General features: G+C 37.8%; 1 protein-coding gene across 4 annotated transcripts in view; it reads left to right on the plus strand.

Annotated features, from left to right (window-relative positions):
* LOC139971642 (uncharacterized) overlaps window positions 1–19,946 on the plus strand; it is a 34,297-nt gene continuing 14,351 nt past the window's right edge. For 3 of the 4 annotated variants that reach the window (XM_071978294.1, XM_071978292.1, XM_071978295.1), the window contains exons 1-17: window positions 43–191; window positions 335–525; window positions 4,786–4,877; window positions 5,752–5,936; window positions 6,468–6,541; window positions 7,749–7,867; window positions 8,638–8,699; window positions 9,249–9,340; window positions 10,616–10,709; window positions 11,519–11,690; window positions 12,774–12,890; window positions 13,718–13,847; window positions 14,743–14,908; window positions 15,554–15,793; window positions 16,849–16,966; window positions 17,769–17,864; window positions 18,473–18,637. In XM_071978294.1, the coding sequence (XP_071834395.1) occupies window positions 503–525; window positions 4,786–4,877; window positions 5,752–5,936; window positions 6,468–6,541; window positions 7,749–7,867; window positions 8,638–8,699; window positions 9,249–9,340; window positions 10,616–10,709; window positions 11,519–11,690; window positions 12,774–12,890; window positions 13,718–13,847; window positions 14,743–14,908; window positions 15,554–15,793; window positions 16,849–16,966; window positions 17,769–17,864; window positions 18,473–18,637 (1,945 nt within the window). In that variant the 5' untranslated portion in view covers window positions 43–191; window positions 335–502. Of the gene's footprint in view, window positions 192–334; window positions 526–4,785; window positions 4,878–5,751; window positions 5,937–6,467; window positions 6,542–7,748; window positions 7,868–8,637; window positions 8,700–9,248; window positions 9,341–10,615; window positions 10,710–11,518; window positions 11,691–12,773; window positions 12,891–13,717; window positions 13,848–14,742; window positions 14,909–15,553; window positions 15,794–16,848; window positions 16,967–17,768; window positions 17,865–18,472; window positions 18,638–19,946 lie in introns of all 4 variants that reach the window. The other variant, XM_071978293.1, reaches the window with a different exon arrangement.

Consider the following 19,946-nt stretch of genomic DNA (forward strand, 5'->3'; position numbering starts at 1 on the left):
CGCAGCCACTGCCTTACTTTGCTAGGCTATTCGTTTGTTTTTGTCTGTTCTCTGATGCAAGCACAACGTAAACACAGTCTCCTTGCGAGCAGTCCGGGTTTACCTTACATGACCTTCTAAGGCTAAGATTGAAGTAAGATTTGCACACTGTCACTGTCAATATTACTATATTAGGATTTCTAGACCCACAGGTATGATTGTTAGTACTAGAAATTTGCAGATAGATACATAGTATAAAAATTAATTGTGAAATCAAATCACTTTGAGGTTCTTTTTATTCAAAATGTGATCGGGTGTACTAATTAGTGATTGTATTTTTTTTAATCTTTTCCAGCAAGAAGGTTGTGTAAAGTACGCGGTATGCCGGGGATCTCATCTTGAACACAACATTTCAACACGTACACAAGGTCATCTCATAACACAGTGGTTGCACTATTGAGATATGAGATCTTTTCCACAGAGACAGTAGAAAAGAGAAAGTAAATTCAGAAAGGAAACCATCATGAAAGTTGTAGCACTTATAAGGTTGGTATTTCATTTGTAGAGGTGTCTTCTATATGGTGTTAAAAAAAACACGTGCTGTTGTTTATTACAGTCGGTTCGCCAAGTTACTCGAGGAACCAGTTCTGCGAAATGACTTTCGGTGACATACTGCCTCAGTCAGACCTGACTTAATAGGCCTACGTTTATTCAATATTATTGGAAACGAAGTGATTATTCGCAGGGCAGCCCGGCGAATAACGTACACAGACACCTTATTCACAGGGCTGTGACGATTTTGAAAATAGGTTTATTAATTATTATTAGGTTTTGCTATTGATACCAGTCAGTTTAGGGGCCATGAAAAAGCCAACCTTTTGGGCCCAAATAGGCTTAGCAGGCACGTATCCAGGATTTTCTAACCCGGGGGGCGCGAATTACTATCTAAGCGGAGCGCCACCATCGGTTGGCGCGGAGCGTACAAGAAAATTTCTGGTTTTGATACCCCCCAGATCACCGGAAATGGCACTTCTCGGGCTTGAAAATGAGCAACCAGATGAACACTTTTGCCTGAGAACCAAGTATTTCAAAAAAAGTTTTTTTTTTCCATCCATAACCTTTTTGGAGATTGTCACCAGTTACACATCATGTTCGACCTCATTGCATGTCCTATGGATCATTGCTTTTGTAGGTGATTCTACGATATCCACAATATCCGAAAACCCACTTTTGAAGGTTTTAAGCCCATTATTTGTTGAGAATTTAAAATTCCCATTTCTCGTGAATAAAAATCACTTGAAAACATACCCATAATGTTGCAGAAAATTCAATATATGGACAACTAATATAGAAAAAAACACTTCAACCCCTAATAGACAGGTCAAAATTGCACGAGTAGAGGAAAGTATGATGAAGAATGTTGGTGAGGAAATTTTGGAAAATTCCGACACAGTTAATTTCTTGGTGTAGAAATATTGCAACCTCTTATAATGGCTATTATAAAACTTGGTTTCGGAAATGAAAAATAGGAGATATTTCCGATATCAGGTATATCGAAACCGAACACTACACACATAGGCGTAGGTCCCGTAGGAGGCGGGGGCTGCAGCCCCCCCCCTTACCAAATATTTTCCCATTATTTCGGGCACCTACTGAAAGAAAAATAAATAGCAATGAATAGCTTAAAAATGATCTCCTTTGTAATTAAAATAAAGTTGTAAGCTTGGCCGACATTACTACTGTAAAAGAGTGTTTTGACATATATGGATCTGTATGGTTTTTCTCCTGATCTACATAAGACATTTGGTTGTTTACATTAGCATCCGGCGGTATACTGTGCAACTTTGACGGACCGTGCGGTACACGATGCCATGCAATGTAATGGCCGATGCTTGCTTATATGATATTGGCATCGATATGTTGGACGCGCGCTTTGCGCGCGAAAAATTTTGGCTTTTTTTCGGGCAAGTCGTTACAGCCCCAAATCCAATTGGGCTCCTACGCCTTTGACTACACACACATAGACAGATTTTGAGGCTGTTCATCGTGGAACATGCATTTCAATGCTCACTGATATGATGTTATATCTGTTATTTGCTTTACAAATTCGAACAGGCGTGTAGCGAGTTATTGCCAAGAGAGGGGCGAAGCTTGTAGGCAAACTATCTAAGCGAAGCGCCACCATGGGTTGGCGCGAAGCGTACAAGAAAATTTTTGGCCGAAAATGCCTCCCAGATCGCTGAAAATGACACGTCCCAGGCCTTGTAAGTTGCATCTAAGCATTGTCTATTTTGAATTTACTAGCAATGTCATAAAGAAAATTTGCTGGGGGGGGGCGGTCGCCCCCTTCCCGAAATGCGTCATGTTCCCCGATGACTCGGTCGAGTTCAAGACCAGCCACAGTTGGTTCCATATAGCACAATTGTACAATTGTTTAAGGCGTCCATAAACACACACGCGTTATGATAGACCATATATAGTATTTATATAGAATATTAGTGAGAGAGGAAAAATGGAAACGTCAAAAATGGAGTTGTCGGTGTAAGGGGTAGGGTGAGGCGCACACCCCCTCCGTAATCCTTGATCTGTCACTGGCTACCCTGTGTATATAATAGGGATCAGCGCTTTAACTATGACTGTTCCTCCGTTTCTTTTCCCGAGGTCTTGGCTATCTTTTACTCCCTCCTTTTCTCCTTTTTCTCTCTTTCTTCTTTTTCTTTTCCCTTCCTTTCTCTCCTCCTTTTCTTTTTTCCCCCTCCTTTTCCCTTTTTTCTTCTCTTTTTTTTCTCTCCTCTTTTCCTTACCCGGGGGGCGCGCGCCCCCAACGCCCCCCCCTGGATACGCACCTGCTTAGCCACTTCATAAGCTAATTTTTGGAGCCCCAGTAGTTCAAGTTTAAAAGCTTATTTTAAGGGAGCTTATCTTGGGATTCCCTAAAAGCCGATATTGCCTGAAAGCCAATATGGTCAAAGGTGTGACACCCCCCCCCCCACCTCCCACACCTTTACATGCAAATGAGCAGTCACTCTGCAAAAACAAAGGTGGAAATGATCGAGGGATGACATTTTTATGTTGGCGGTACTAATGCTAGACTGGTTCAATCTTAAGGCCCTAGGCTCCCAAAACCAATCCTAACAGCATTAAGATAGGAATCCCAAAGGCCAATAAATTCCTCAAAATATAGAGGCTCCCAATTAAGACTCTCAAAAAGATAGCTGGTGCCCAAAAGCAAACTCGAATAGCCCCAAAAGCAAACTCGAATAGCCCCAAAAATTACTGAGCCCGTTAACCCAGTCTAAGGCTGCCTGTGAATAAGGTGTATGTGTCTGGCTATTCGCAGGGCAGCCCTGCAAATAAGATGCTTGTGTCTGGCTATTCACAGGGCTGCCCTGCGAATAAGGTGTATGTGTCTGGCTATTCGCAGGGCTGCCCTGTGAATAAGATGCTTTTGTCCGGCTATTCGCAGGGCTGCCCTGTGAATAAGGTGTATGTGTCTGGCTATTCGCAGGACTGCCCTACGAATAAGCCCCACCTACTGTATTGGAAATACTAATTGCGCAAAGCAGGGGTGAAAAGTGACACCTCAAGTAAAAAAGGATGGTAATAAGTCAGTGTTCCTTCGATCAGACTCATCTAACCTCAGTTAGAACTTGAGCTAACTCACTGTTATTAGGCCTAGTCAGAGAGACATTGTGAACATGATTGAAGGTCTGTGATACCAAGTGCAGTATTACTGTATGTGTGACCATAGGCTACTGCTGTCACTAGTCTGCAAATTGCATCAACTATCACCTGTTCTTCAAGTTCAAGCAAGGAGAGCTTTGTTGGTACTGAATATGCATTACAATGCATTCTCGCATTGTCTTGGTTAAATAAAGAGGCATGGCATAACAGAATATATGATTGAAATCTGTCTTCAGCTGATAAATGTTTTAATAATTTTGATCATTAATTTCTTACTTAATGAAACATTTTTGGCAAAATGAGCTTGTTGAAACCCCATATTTCATGGTTTGTCAGGTCAGCAGCTTAAACAAATTTCCATCCTTTGAAAATGAACAGTTTTATGTATTTCCCTTTTGGAATGCACAGAATCCCTTTAAGGCTCATTTAGCCTAGTGACCCAGTAGCTAAAATTGGTTAAAAAATATTCTTTATATATCCATTTTCATACTGTGACGGAAACTGACTTTAACCATACATTGTTATTCACTTGACTCAGCAGCTGGGGCACAAGAAATGAGTGTGTTACAGTTGTGACACATTGCTGGGTTTTTTTTTTTATGCAACCAATAAAGCGACATCAACAATTCTGTTGATTGTTTGAAGTCAGTAAGCTGGCCACATGTATGAAAACAATTTGCATGTACAGTACATAGGTAGTTCCTACACACTTCCCCAAATGTAGCTTTTATCACCAATCCCCATAAATTTCTTTTATCCTTTACCACTTGCTATTAAAAAAACATAATTGTTTGACTCTTTGAGAGGCTTTTTGCCCACGGCTTAAAACAGACAGACGGACGGACATCATTGGGTAAAAACTCATTTCACCTCATCTCATTTCACCAATCTGATCTTTGAAGTAAATTTTACAGTCAGTGATAGTGCCTCAATATTTATTGTGGTGCACCTGTTCAACAATCTCATCATTAACTCTGATTTGAGTTTGATCCCATGGCTGTTTTCTAAAGTCAAATACTCTGTCCTTAGTTTTTTTTTGTACCATTCAATTTTAAGTAGTTTTGGTTGCACTAAGTGCTATGAACTTGGATGCATTTACAATTTGTGTCCATTTCTTTTCAGTGGTGGCAAAGATAGTTGCTACAACATGGTACAATGCATCCTAGAAGGGCATGAAATGGTAGCTTTGGCAAACCTTAGACCAGTTGAGACTGGTGAGTTTATACCTTTCTTTGTTTTGAAGTCATTGGACATCAGTATTAGCTCCAAAGTTGAGTGAGTTAAATTGTTAAGACCTTGCAAAAGTACTTCCAATCCTTAAAAGTCCTGACCCTTCTTATGTTGATTTTCAGTGATAATCGTTACATCTATGCAATCATAATTGCATATATGTGTGTGTGTTTGTGATGATTTTCTTGTAATGCTGAGTGTCATTTTCAGAAGAGAAGCTTGGACTAACAATATAGCTGCAGTACCTGTATAGCTCCTTACAAAATCTCAAAGTACTTTACATCAGACTAGTGTAAGAACTTAAAAAGTACAAATTTAAGATATGTGCAGAGTAACAAAAGGAATAAATTAGTCCAAGCAAATCAGAAAATAAAATATACTAATCAATCAATTAATGAAACTAATATAACCAAGTTTTAAGACAAACAAACACAAGATCAGTCAATAATGTACATGATAAAAAAGATGAGTTTTCAGTACTTTTCGAAGTATTTCTTAATAGCAAAAGTTTCTAATGCCCCACATTGAGGGGGAAAAAAATTGTTGTTGGCAGACTTCACCAGGAGTGACTTACTCCATGTTTTGAGTGTGGATTTATAAAATGCTTGTTGAAGTTACAGTGATCATTATTGGATTTTGTAGCGTATATATGACCTGGGCAAAAGTCATGAATGAAACAGAACATCTTGTACATATGACCCTTAACCTTTACCAGACAGAATATGAGAAAGCAGATATATTTCCCTTCTTCCGTGTTGTGTAAGGGGTTAAAATTCTTCTGCTATATATGCTATAAATGGACCTTTGCACTTGATCTTTCGAATCCTTTATATTTTCGCCCCATATATCTCTTTTTAGATGAGTTGGACAGCTACATGTTTCAGACTGTCGGTCATCATGCCATTGACCTCTATGCAGAGGCTATGGATTTGCCTCTGTTCAGACAAGATATTACTGGAACTTCTGTTGTCAAAGATAAAGATTACCAGCCAACAAGAGGGGATGAAGTTGAGGATCTGTACAAGCTGCTTAAAAGGATTCAAGTAAGTCACTTGTTTTTGTTCATCCAGTGTTGACTTTCTATCAGTTGTCCGTTGCAATATGGACGCAATCCTTTCTCTGCCTTCCAGCTTTGAATGGGAAGGATAGTTACGTATATATATGTAATGTATAAGTTCATGCTCCTCTGTGCAATGTGGTGAGTAGGGGATAATTACAGCTCCTATCAGATGATTTGATGACTGAGTTCATGAGACATCCTTGGTTATTCCTTGTTCTACTTTGGTTAAACAGTGTTTTTTTTTTTCGGCTGTGAGAAGAGAATTGAAACTTGAAAAGTAGACTGCTGAAACAAACAGGACAACAGGTAGATTTCCATGGCAAGAAAATTGAGGATGAATGTAGCCAAAGATTTTTTGATCACCATTTATAATTTGTATGAGCAGTCTGAAGCAGAAGAAATTTAGCTGTTTACCATATTAAGTGCACCACCCCATGATTGGTTAATTAACTATATAATAACAAAGCTTAATGATTTATCATGTCACTGAACTTTCTCTTATTTGGCTTCTTAGGAAACCCTTGATGTGGAAGCTGTCTCTGTTGGTGCAATACTGTCAAATTATCAGAGAGTTAGAGTTGAACATGTGTAAGTATTTTTGGGACTAGATATCCTCACCCTTCCCCTGTCATACTGTGTTTGGATAACTTTGTTTTCTTTGATTTCAATAAAAGGGACCAATTGGTATTTCTTGGTGGGTTTGGAAGTGAAATGTCTGCCATTAAGGTTTTGTATGTGGCATCTTTCTTCTTCACTTGTAAAAGGTACTGACAGTGAAGGTTTTAAAGTCTTGTATGAAGGCCAAGAGGCATACTCAAACGACTATGCAACAGTTAACCTCATGTGACTTGGCACACCCATATAACCAAGTGTGTGTACACAACTTGAACAGTCACTGTTGGGACACTACAGTGCATCACATCTATCCATCCCTTGGGGACCTCCTATATGTTGAAACCAAAATCTAGCCCACACAATAAATCCAGCAGGGTACCATATAGTCTTGGGTGAAGAGAGGCAATTGAGATTAAGTGCCTCGCCCAAGTACCATGATCCGATCCATTTTCCTAAACCACATGACCACAACATTGTCATGTAAAGAACATAGAAAGAGAAAAAGATATATGGCATTTAATTAGAGCAGGGTTGTCCAACCTACGGCCCGCGGGCCACAGTGCGGCCCGCCGCAAGGTCCCGTCCGGCCCGCCAATCTCATTAATTTACAAATGCACTTTTACCCAGGAATTCTTTGTTGATAAATTTGAGAGATCATTATATCGAGCAATATGAAGATTGTTTTGATAAAGATCAGAAGGCTTGTGAAGTGTCATTTCCTGCAATCTGCATCTTTTGGGCGATTTTTTTTTCTTGCACGCCACGCGCCAACCTACGGTGGCGATCCGCTTGTATAGTAACTTCATTTCCCATACCCCAACAGACCCCTAGCGGGGCCACTGAAATTTGCCGCTCTGGTTTCGTTAAACCCTGGATATGCCACAGGAGCTTGTAGGCTCATGCGGCCTCTCCTTTATTATAATCCTTCGAGGTGGCCCTCCTCATCAAAAGGTTGGACAACCCTGAATTAGAGCCTGCAGGTAGAAGGTAATGTTCAGGAAAGTTCCATAGCAACCACAGATCTTCCAGGTGTTTTATCCTGCAATTTCAAGTGATTCTTTGCTTTAAGATATATGAAATGTTTCAGTTTGATATAGTGCTACAAAAATTCCCTTTTATTGATAATTATCAGAAAGAAAGAACATAAAATTATTTTCTTGTCTTTTCCTTTATCACACAGTTGCAACAGGCTGGGGCTAATATGTCTTAGTTATTTGTGGAGAAGAGATCAGAAAGAGCTCCTAGAGGAAATGATTCATGCTGAAATTGAAGCCATCATTATCAAAGTAGCTGCTTTGGGTAAGATCAATATTTAGGGATTAATTAAATCTGGTATCGCATATCAACACTGGCAAACTGATATAAAGGTTAAAAGTTGCAGGTTTACAGTCTTGTTTGAGGCCACAGCCCCCCCTCACACGACTTAACAACTTAACCCCCTGGTCATTGGTAACTTGTCATATCCACACCAAAGTGTACACAAATCAGGCAATCCCTCTTGGGGCACATCTATGTGTCCCATGGGGTACTTCCTCTTGGGTGCAGCCACAAACCGGCACACACAACTATATTGACAAGTTACCTTGCAAGTCCCACAATGCTCTACTCAAGTGCAAAGATGTGTTGCAGTTCTCGCACACAGTAAAGCAGTTTAAAGGGTAAACAAAGTTTAGAGCCTTCCTGTACTGCTAAAAAAAAATTGATTACTAAAATATTCCCTGAAATTAACTGCTGATGAAAATATGTGTGTGATGCATGGTATGGTTATTGAATAAAAGCAAACAAATTATTGGAAAGGGGGTCTATATACTGTTACAAAGAACAAACTTGTGGTTAATGTTATTTCTTAGTAGTATGCAGAAACCTGATCGTATTGGTATGAGTAGCTCCATGACGTCCGCCAAGAAAAACAATTCTCAAAATATACTCACTGTACTTTAAAGATTAAAAAATACTTTGCTGCGTTATTTTTGACTTTTAACATCTTGATCATACATTTTCCATGTAAGAGCTTAAATAATATCCTTGATTATCGCTTGATTATATCAGGTTCCTTCTTTCTATTTTAGGACTTACTTCGAAACATCTCGGACAGAGTATCTCAGAGATCAGACCTCACATGCTTAAAATGGTGAGTTTTTTACTGACGTTAGTTTCAAAAAGTAAGTGCCATGTGCCCATAGCTGTTGCGGTCATCCCTGGTTTTCTCTAACTTTTCTGAACAATTAAAAGTAGTGATATTGTACACCCCCAAAAAATTTTGTTTGCAGATTCATAGTGCCTCTGAATAGAAGAACACTAATGGTACGCCACACTTTTCATCACATCAACCAACTGTAAGTTGTCACCAATGATGCAGGTCTCCACTAATTCCCCGGTTAGTTACTCAGAAGTTACGTTGATTCATCATCAAGTTGAAGCCACAGTTAGACCACTGTATGGAACCAAATCTGAACAGTAGTAGGAGGGTTAATGCAGTATTAGGATAGTTCATTCACAGTCCCCAAGCTTGGCTAATAGCTTAACTATTATATTAGTCAACCGAACAAAGCCCAATGTTTTAAAGTTATGTTAAGTTCCAAAGAGCTGCACTTACTTTAGTACAAAGATGGTGGTAGTAGTAACATCGTTATTCAACCAACACGCCGTATGTACCTTGTTTGGCTCTTCTTCCATTCAGAATGAAAAATATCAACTCAATCCTTGTGGAGAAGGCGGAGAATATGAAACCTTTACTTTAGATTGTCCATTATTCAAGAAAAGAATCGTCATGTATGTACAACTTTTTTTGTGTATTGTAGTATTAAATGGACCTGGTGGTACAGAAATTCATTACTCTTTTTGTTTTTATTTTTTTGGTGCAGTGGAAGATAATAATTAAATTCAATTGCTACTAAAAAGTGAACATTTTATAATGCTAGTTCTTTGCTTTCTGTGAGAAAGTACCTGTCATGATTAAGTATGTTTTTTTTGGGTGATGTTTAAGTATTTCATACCTGCCATTGAACTGTCACCAATCTCCAGGGATTAAACAAAAATAATCTCCCAGATACCTTTGGAGTTGAAGGGGGTGGAGGGAGGTGGGGGGGGGTGTCGGCAAGTCTGGTATTTTCCATTGTTATCATTTAAAATGTCAATATCTACAGCATTGTTTCTGGAAACATCATATCAAAATTGCCATATTTTCACTTTCACGTTTTTTTTTACATAAGAAGCAATCCTTCATGTCTATCATAGTAATTTTTGAAGAAAAAAATCTTTGTATTAAACAGAAGTCTTTTCTACCCACAGAGACTTACAATACTAGAAAGGAAAGACTGGTACTGTACCTAATAAGAGTTTTTAGAGACATTGAAAGATATATGTATAGATATATTGTAGTATTGTCAGCAAACTTAATAACAAATCAATCTAACCAATAGCATATATCATCTGTGTAAAGTTGTGGAAAGTCAAGATAGGGACTCACCACCCTGAGCAACAGACTTAGCATTAAGATTACAACAGCATGAGAACCAGTAATTCCCCTTGGGTGTGAATACAAGGACATGGCACTAAGCATGTGTATTAGCACATCATTTTGTACTAGTTCCTATACTACTATTCACAATACCCTGAGTGCAATTACAAGTACAAATCCACAAGGGCAAGTAAGTACAAGTAACTATGCTAGAGTATGAGTACAGATTCACGACAAGTCTACTGAGGTACCCCAACTTTTATCTCAGATTTAGCAGAGAGACCTTCTGACTTATCTAGTACAGCCTTGAAGGTAGTTTGCCAGCTAGTAAATGAATAAGCCATGGTTCTCTTTATACTGACAAAATGACAGTAGCTAGCTAATTGTCCTCTTTTTTTCATGGCAAGAAATACTTCATAAAACTCCAGATTATTAATGAAATACAACTAACTGCATGATCTAAGATGTGCTGAATTTAAAACTTATTCATGGGAGTGAAAATGCAATAAAGATGTTAGACAGATGGAAACAGTTACCAGAAATGATAAATGTGTTTCTTTCTTTCTTTGTCTTTCTCTCTTTAATAGAGATGAGTTTGAAGTGATCGAGCATGATTCAGATCCCTTCGCTCCTGTTTCATATATCTCATTCAAGAAGATGCACCTAGAAGACAAGATAAACGTAGGTGAAAGATTCGTCGCCTCACGTTACCATTTTTCTAGGCGGACTTACTGATACACATGCTGTTAGCGTTAATCAGTCGTTTCAATGTTTCCACACTTATGTCGAAAAAATTACGGACTGGTCTGTTTGGACTTTTTAAACTATTTGGGAGGAAGGCAATCAACGTTACCTCACATAGAATTATGATGTGATTATGGCTTAATGAATGAATGAAGGCATTAAAAATATTAAAAAATTAAAAATTCAGCTTGCAAAAGTGGTAATGTTACAATGCTAAATGCATGAGGAGAAAGCTTGCATCTTATACTTCAAGTAAGGTAGGCATGCTTTTGAGTTTTTTTGTTTTTTTTTCAATGTGTTATAATAAAATACTAGAACACAATTTCAAAAGGAGAAATTGTGGAAAAATATCTATTAGTATTGAAACTGCTAGTTCATTTTGCCAAGATAGAAACATGATAAGTCCAAATATGTCAATTTATAGCAAAGGAATCATCGCCAGAATTAACGCAGGAATAGAGGAAAACTTTATCTATTTCTAGTTTACAAGAACAAGACAATTTATGACTTGTGTTTGAGTGGAATTTTGTAATAATTTACGCCGAGATATGGAGTCATTTGGACAGGTCTGACTGCTGCTAATGTATTCTCCAAAAACAACAGAACCTCTGTATAAATTAAATCTTGTAAAATTTTTGTCCGTTTGTGGTCTTTTCCGTCATTATATGTTTTCTTGACATTTATTACTTAAATATTTTCAATTTTTCTTTGACTGACTTTGTTGCTCTCTTTTTCATTCTTCAAAGCAACCTTCTGTGTCGCTCAAAGATAGACTCGAGCGTTTACCGATTAAAAAAGGATCAAATTTGCTCCAGGAGCTGGGAAATCCTCATCTTAAAGTTATCAAACACTCATTAAGGCCAGATGAGGAGAAGCTGCCACAACTCACATGTGATGAAGTTGATAACAATGTACCTGGTACGCTCCTATTTTAATTTTCATTTTATTTACTCACGTGTCTGTAGTCTTTTTTACACCCAAATACAAGGCAGGCAGATCACATGATGCAAATACTGTTAAAGAAACACAAAACAATTTGCAGCAGTGTTATTACTAATAATAACAGTAATCAATTTTGACATTTAGTTTTATAAAGCATCAGTATCCAAAGTTGTCAACGCTTGGAATCACAGGAAAGTTACGGGTCTGTATTCAGCAGAGAAAAGGGTAAATGTTTGAGTCTCTCAGTTTAAAGTTGTCGATACTTCATGCTGAGCCGTTGGATGTCAGTTTCAGAGTCTGGATATCAGAGTTAGAGATGGAATGACATCTAATTGTTAAATGCTTCCCACCTTGGCAAGTGCATTTGGACTAATTTTCAAGTTTCCTTAAAATTTCTGCTGGAAGTTTGTTATAAAAACAAAGAAAGCAAATAAAGAAATTAATACTCTCTTAAACAGTGCATGAATTTTTTTTCATTTCATTTGTTTCTCACATCAGTCTTTTAATATTTATAATAATCAGAGGGTTGATAAAAGAGACACAGTGTGAATGAGGTAGAACAGTCAACCCTCCCAGGCTTGACAAAGTACACTACTCCCTGTAATTACACATTGAAAGAGTCGGGAGAAGTAAAGTGTGTGCCCCTTATGATTGTTATTTTAGATATTACATAACCTCTTAGCACTGGCATTTGTTGCTTGGATGGCAACAATGGAATATTCAGACAGCTTACATGATCAGTTTTAACATTTTTTATTTCTGGATATTAAAACATTTTGGAATAAAGACTCTATACTGTAAAATCTTTACTGGTGAATTACTTTGTTGATGCACACAAGTGAGTGCTACAAATAAGAGATGGAAATCTATGATCTCTTCTGGTTCTCACTTAATTCTTGGACAAATTTAACTCACGTGCTTTACATTAGTCAGATAGTTATTTGGAGTTTTAATAAATAATACAGCAAGAAATAACAAAGCCAACTGGCTTTCTGGTTACTTATCATCTAATGCTAATATTAGATAGCTATGCTACATCATGACTTATTTTTTTGACAGAAATTCAAATAAAGCTAGGATTTGATGGATTTTCTTGGGTCTCTGGTATTCTCGTCTTCAGACGTTCTGACGACTCGATCGCGCTAGAAGCAGAAGCTGCATTCATCTCCCTCAGAGGTAAAAAGCCTTAACTACATTCCACCTTTCCAAGCCCAGAGTTGTTTTGAAATTTACAGTAAACAACTTTGAGATTATGATATCAAACCCAAGGAGGGCTACAGAGTCAAAGGAAAATTGCTTTCATTTTTAGAAGAAAACATTCCTCATATCAGGTTTTAGATTTTTGGCTATGAGTTTAATATTTTAGTTCTTTATTTAATGATGGTAAATTACTGTTTTGGTTTTAAGAAGGATAATAAATTGTATGCTGTTGATTAGTAATTTCATATTACCATAAACGTGTCTTCTGATTACTTCTAAACCAACTAATTTGGAACTGAAATTACATAGCTGGTATAATTTTCACTTTGTCACAGTGTCACTATTTAACCATGACAGCACTCTTCTCTTGTATCAATGAAGGCCACACCTGAGGAAGCCATAGTTTACAGGTGTGGTGTACATCTAACCTGTTATAGTCATAAGATGAAAGTCTCTGTGTGGTCGATGACTAGGTGTGGTGAAATTGTAATAAAACATATCTCTCAATTATCTCTCAAACCACCCTCAAAGTTAAAGTACAGATTGGATGCCCGGTTTTACTTTCAATATATGACATTGTTATGTACAGATTACTAGGCTAGGCTGCAATATTGTCATAAATCTAGATTGAAAAGATCTAGAGTGAAAAGGGCAACCACTTTGACCCTGTTTAAATACCAAGAGGGTGAACAGAAACACTCATAATCAAGTATGTTGTGTATCAGTATAAAGTGTAATGTGACAGTTATTACTTCATTTGCATAAATCTTCTGACTGTCTTATTGTCTGGCATTTTATTGCAGATATTCTATCTTCAAATAGGCTCTCTCTTAGTTCTGTGGTGTTAGTTTACATCAATTGTCAAGATTTGTCCGAGTTTTCAGCCATTAATGCCGCCATGATGAAGTTCTTTACCCAAAATCCGACAGCGAGGTAAGCTTGTTATTTATATACGACCGGGAGGATTCAGAACCGAACCTCCATTTACATCTTTGGCCAAAATTTGTTAAATTTTCAGCTAAACCTTTTTGATCCATTTGCTGAAGGAACAATTGCATGACTGATTATCATTTATCACATGTACATACACTTTGTATTAAGTGATATTGAAGTCGAGGGGTTTGATAATTGGGTCATAGAAATTGTGCGTTTGTCTCTTCATATCAAAAGTTACGTTCGAGATAATTGAAGAAGCTATACAGTACTTGAGATTGTGTTTTGTCAAGTCCCTCGCACGGTGTTTTTGTATTAATGTTACCTAGCCCACAACAGACTGAGATTTCAATCCTTACGAAAGGTAGTTTGGACTTGTTAGTCCTACCAGACTTTCATAACAGATATATAATAAGTTCTAAGATTACATTGAATACAAGAATTAGTGCACAATTTCTTGTCTGTTTTTGTAATTTACTGGTCAGGCAAAGTAATACCAACTAATTTGTACCTGTTTTGTAGTAGACTCCTCCTCCCCCTCCCCCCCTTCCCCTCTGCCCTATTCTGCTCATCATCTTCCCACATTCCAATTATTTGGAGCATAACTGTGTCAGAACGGGTTGAGTGTGTCCTCTTCGAATGTTTCTGTGCAGATGTTTCATATTTGTTCAAACTATCCTGTGCCTCCCTCCCCCTCCTGGCTCTCTCCCTCAAACTTAACCCCCCTACCCCTATACCTATATACCTTCAACACAGCATAAGAATACATTACAATCTGTTTTAATTATCACCATCATGCCAAGGGTGTCAATGAGTCTATATATTTTGATATGCCAATATTCCCCTGTATTTGATATGTCTCTTAACCTCTGATTTGTGGAATTTGATTGTACAGAGTGTGTGTGGGAGCCAATCTAGATAGGAACATCATCTTTTCAATGGACTGTTTAGTCTATCAGCCTTCAGACTCAAGCCGTCCTCTCCAGAGAAACACTATGCACGTCCAGGGTATCTCACATTGGGCTCCTGCAAATGTTGGACCTTACAGCCAATCTGTCCAGGTGAGTGATAACCCTGACTGTCTTATCATGTACTGTCGAAAAAGAAATGCTAAAAATAAAGCAGGCTGGTGCACTGCCCGACCATAACCCGATTCGGTCGTGGGTCATGACAAAAAAATCTTGGAGAGTCGGTAGTTTGGATGTGTTTATGAGTACGTATCATTATGTAGCCAGTATTAAGTAGATTGGCTTCAGTCAGGGAAACTCAACATGTAGCGATTTCCCCGAATGGCAGTCATGACTACAACGGTCCAGTTTTACACATCAAATTTAAACTAATCACGAAATAGATACTTGACTCCATGTGACCTACAAGAATCACCGGTCTGTAACAGCAAAAATATGCTGTCAGTGTTTGCTCATCGGTCATTGGTCATCGGTCATCAGTATGCAGGGGTCGGCTGTTCGATAATGGGTCTCGACAAATTATCAAAAGCTAGGTCACAACACTCAAATTGAGCTGGTTTGTATTCAGTTGTAAAGCCTACGGCCAGCTTAGTCGCTCGTGCTGAATAATTGGATTGTGGATTCTCACAAACACAAAATTGAACAGAAACAATTGAAAACACATTTGTGGAAAGAATGTTTTGTATGATTTTTAAGTGGTTAAAATGAAACTCTCTCTTTTTTTTTCTATATCTGCAGGTCGGTAGATCTTTCTACCTTGCTGGGATGCTCAGTCTATGTCCCAGTTCAATGACCGTGGTGGAGGGCGGTATACACTCCGAGAATGTCCTGTGTTTTCGTAGCATCGACAGGGTCCTCCAAGCCATGCATAGCTCTCTCCGTCTTAAAGACATCGTGTTAACCATCTGCTTTGTGACCGAATCTCAGTCCATACCAACTGCCAAAGAGGACTTTGCCAGGGCCACAAAAGACACCGAGGTACGGATTAACGTCAGATACTTCTCGAGAGTTTGATCAAAACAGTTTAAGGATGACTTTAGACACAAAATTTATTTTGATATGTTGTAGACTTTGTGTAATAGTAAGTGGGCCTGACATTTTTATCCTAGCAGGATCTTCTTCAGAGGCTGAATGTCCAGTAAAAGAAAATACAAGGGACCAAATAAAAGCAAAGAATACATATAGGTTAACGAGCATTAACCTACCTAATTGTGCTCATTAACTTATCTGTATTCTTTGCTTGTATTTTGTCCATTGTATTTTTTGTTCTTTGTCATTCAAGTTCTGAAGAATATCCTGCTAGAATTGAAACGTCAGGCCCTCTTACCTTTACTCATTCTCTTACACAGGCTCTTCAGTGGATAAGCAATTTGCTAACAGTTTTTTGTTTTATTGATGTTGTAGACTTTTAAAGAAGCAATGCTGCTATCAGTCAAGGTGGTATTTCTACAATACGCATAATTTTTGGGGAAATCCTTCTTTGAAACAGCTGAGGTTCATCAATTAAAGTGACTGGACTATGTAGTCTAACACACGGAAGGACCACTAGGTCACTTTCTCAGATGTAACACAAAAACTCAATGGGAAAATGAAACAAGACTTTTACGGCCTTAAAATAACATGTTGACAATGTACTGCCAATTCGTAGGACACAATATCTTGTCAATCAGAATAGTCCTTGAAACAGGTACTGTTTAAGCCATAGATTCCTTTGCTCTTTCCAAGACTATTTTGACAGTGTCATTGTTCCATGTCTCCCCCATACAATGTGCAAAGTTTGTTGCAGTACAGAGCTGCTGTCACTTACCGTTCTAGGCCTTCAGGCAAACCTTTTATGTTTGACTGCTCTACAGTTTCTTTGTTTATATGACCTTTAAAAAGTTTGTTTAATACTGTAATTTGTAAAATTTTGGTAAACAGAAAAATAGCAATGGCATTACTAGTTAATGAGCTAATTATCAGCTCAAAGAAGATAAAGAAAAGAAAAGAATGTCTTTATGTCGTTCTGTCTGTTTTTCCTGTTAATTTCTTAGAATGAGGTGGATTCGGGATGGCATCCATTAGTGTGCTACATAGTGGTTAATCAACTTCCGAGAAATGTCTCAGTCGAGTGGCACGTTATCGCTTGGCTAAACCAAACGAGGAAACAATGTGAGTCTGTTAATTCTGCTTACTTCCTATTTATTCAGAAAGACGTCTGGTTTTTTTGCTTGTTTTGTAATTTGTATTGTTAATGTAAATACTTGTTTTTTTATACATTTACAACAAAGAAGGGTGAATTTTTCTTTGCCCTATGATATGTATTCGTAGTAAAACCACCAGTGACAAATACATTGGGAAATAGGTTGTAAACAGCCATCTTTAACAATCATGACATGTAGGTTATACTTGTTATTTTTCAAGTACAACTTGAAAGAAATGTAGGCAATGGCTGTAATCCACATAAAGTTGGATTGGACTGAATATTGTGTGTATAGAGTCTTAATATACTATACATTTTGTGTCTAACTTACCAAACTTAGAAAGAAAACAACCATGTTTTTGTGGCTGTGAATGATCAACTGAGACAAAGACCTGAGACAAAACCTATTTGACCGTGCAAATAAGATATAATTAACCTATGGATGCAACATAAAAAACAATGGCTTGGCATAAAGATAATGAATAATGTTTTTGGACATGTGAATGTTTTGCCCCTCACTTAAGAAACTGAACATTTCTGTTGAATACCAAGAAATAAACACAGTATTATTTTTTGTTTTGGACAGGACAAATAAATTTTTGACCAGAATAAGGGTTTGACCCAGTGACGACAGGATTTGTATAAACCCTGAGGTCACCTGTTCGAATCCCACTCGAGCCAAAGATGTCTTACCTGTTTTAATGAATTGTATATAATTTTTCAGTTAGTCTTCTGTTGCTGATGTTTCTGATTACTTTTCTGTCTTTTCAGATCACGAGAAGACAATAAAATGTAAGGATGTTTCTGTCGACGTGAAGTTTCTCAGCGACAAAATATCAGGTCATGGCATCGCTCTGATGAATGTCGGTGAGTTTTGTAAGATTTGTTTGTATTTGACCAGAAATCACTCTGCTCTTGCTGTTAGTTTCAGCGTTTGATTTTTTAGATAATTTGTAGTTGTCATTGGCATGACTGTATCTTTTTTATGTCAAGAGTCAGATATGTGGAGGGGTGGGCCAGGGGGAGGGGGACTGGAGTGAATTAAGGAGGAACTTGTAAATGTCCTCTTCAAGATATAAAGGTGCAGTTTCTTAATACTCTGTTTGATCATTTCCCCTCCAACAGTCCATAATTCTTAGCTTGTGCCATCTTTTTTTACCCTCAATTTTATTCAAGTTCTGTTGAAGCCCTTATTGTCTAACTACCTGGGAATAATAACACTAGAGGTATATAGAAGAGAACACAAACAAGTTACGTTAACATTGACATGTAGAAATGATTATAACAAATTAGGACTAAACATACAGATCAACATAAGGAAATAAAAAACTTTGTACAGTAACAACAAAAAAAACACAACTTTTAGGAAGGCTGTGCAACGTGAGACTTTCTCCTTTTTAAGTTTTAAGCAAATTTTCATATGAAATATGCTCTTTAACAGCATTTGTGTGAAAATCATCTTCTTCTTCTTCAAGAAATTGTAGACAGTATATCATCGTTAAAGTTGTCGCCCGTCCTGGCAGATCTCGTCAAAATTCTGAGCGAGACCTTGAAGGAGACTTCGTTCTCTTGGAAGAACGTCCTCAGCCTACGACTCTATTATCCGCATCAACTGGTCAAACTGAAAGTCATTTCTTCAGGTAAAAGCTTTAGTTCCCGGATTTTGTTAAGAGTTCGAGGGTCAAGAAATGCAAGCATGTACATTTCATTTAAGAGGGATAATAAAATATTACAAAAAAATTTTTTAATGGGCATTTTATTTTCTGGGGCATGCAAAGGGATATTACAAGATTGTTTATTAACGGCATGTATTCCAGTATCGTAAAAAGTGATTGTACGAAGGCTTTTAGGGGATATATTCCAGTGAATACAAGGGGATATTACAAAAAGTATTGAAAGTGAAACTGTTATACTATCCAAACATAGATGTAACAAATCAGCTGTATTAGACAACGGTCACACGTATAAAATTGCATCTTCCGACCATCGTTTCTTAACTATAGTCCGACCATATTCAACTAACTACGGTAGCCGTCACACATACTCACACGACTTTGTAATATATTCAGACGATCATTATTCGCGGACACATGCGTCAGTGAGTTAATTATGCTTTTGCAAAGCTATCATGCGCAGTTGCGTTGGGTCGGTCAAGGGTCACGGTTTTCACGATGTTTTGCGGGGTTTTAGTTGTAAGTAGTAGATGATGTCATTGTTTACGCTAAAATGCATAGTTGGACAATGCAATTGCGGTCACACGCATGGTTCTTCCTGCTAACGGTGGTCGGACCATGGTTAATTCGGGGCTAACGATGCTAATTACCATCTTTAGTGGACGATGGTCGGACGATTGTCAGACCATAGTAGAGAGCGGTCACACGCAAACCGTGGTCGGACCATGGTTATGTCTGAAAAAAATGTATGTGTGACTGGGGTCTAAGTCTTAGTCTTATTGTTGCTATCCAGCAGTAGTGGTAAATAATTCTTGTGTTCATATATATCTTGAGTTGCTGTTATTGTTTTGTGGTAGACTATAACCTTTGGATTTTTGCGAACTTTTTTTAATCGTTTCATTATCTTTGGGAAATTCTACTAAATAGCGAGGCTCAATTTATTAAGAGTGACGAGATGTGATGTTAAATAAATAATCACTCTCAATTACTTTTGTTCAGAGACACCAGTTGTAGTTTAGTATCTTTTTAGTAGCTGTGTATGGATATTAAATTAACCCTACATTGGCAGAGAAATGTCAGCCTTTATTAACCAGACTAGGTACCTTGCACTAACAATTCATAGCACTCACAGGTTACATCAACACCACTAACACCAACCACCAACACCAACAAACCTTCAAAACCCATTGTATCTGCAGATGAGTCAGATAACTGTATAGTACCCCCAAACCAGACACACTCTAGATTCCAACTGAACCGTAAATACCAGACCAGG

The sequence above is a fragment of the Apostichopus japonicus genome, chromosome 8 (genome assembly GCF_037975245.1).
Source record: "Apostichopus japonicus isolate 1M-3 chromosome 8, ASM3797524v1, whole genome shotgun sequence".
Taxonomy (NCBI): domain Eukaryota; kingdom Metazoa; phylum Echinodermata; class Holothuroidea; order Aspidochirotida; family Stichopodidae; genus Apostichopus; species Apostichopus japonicus.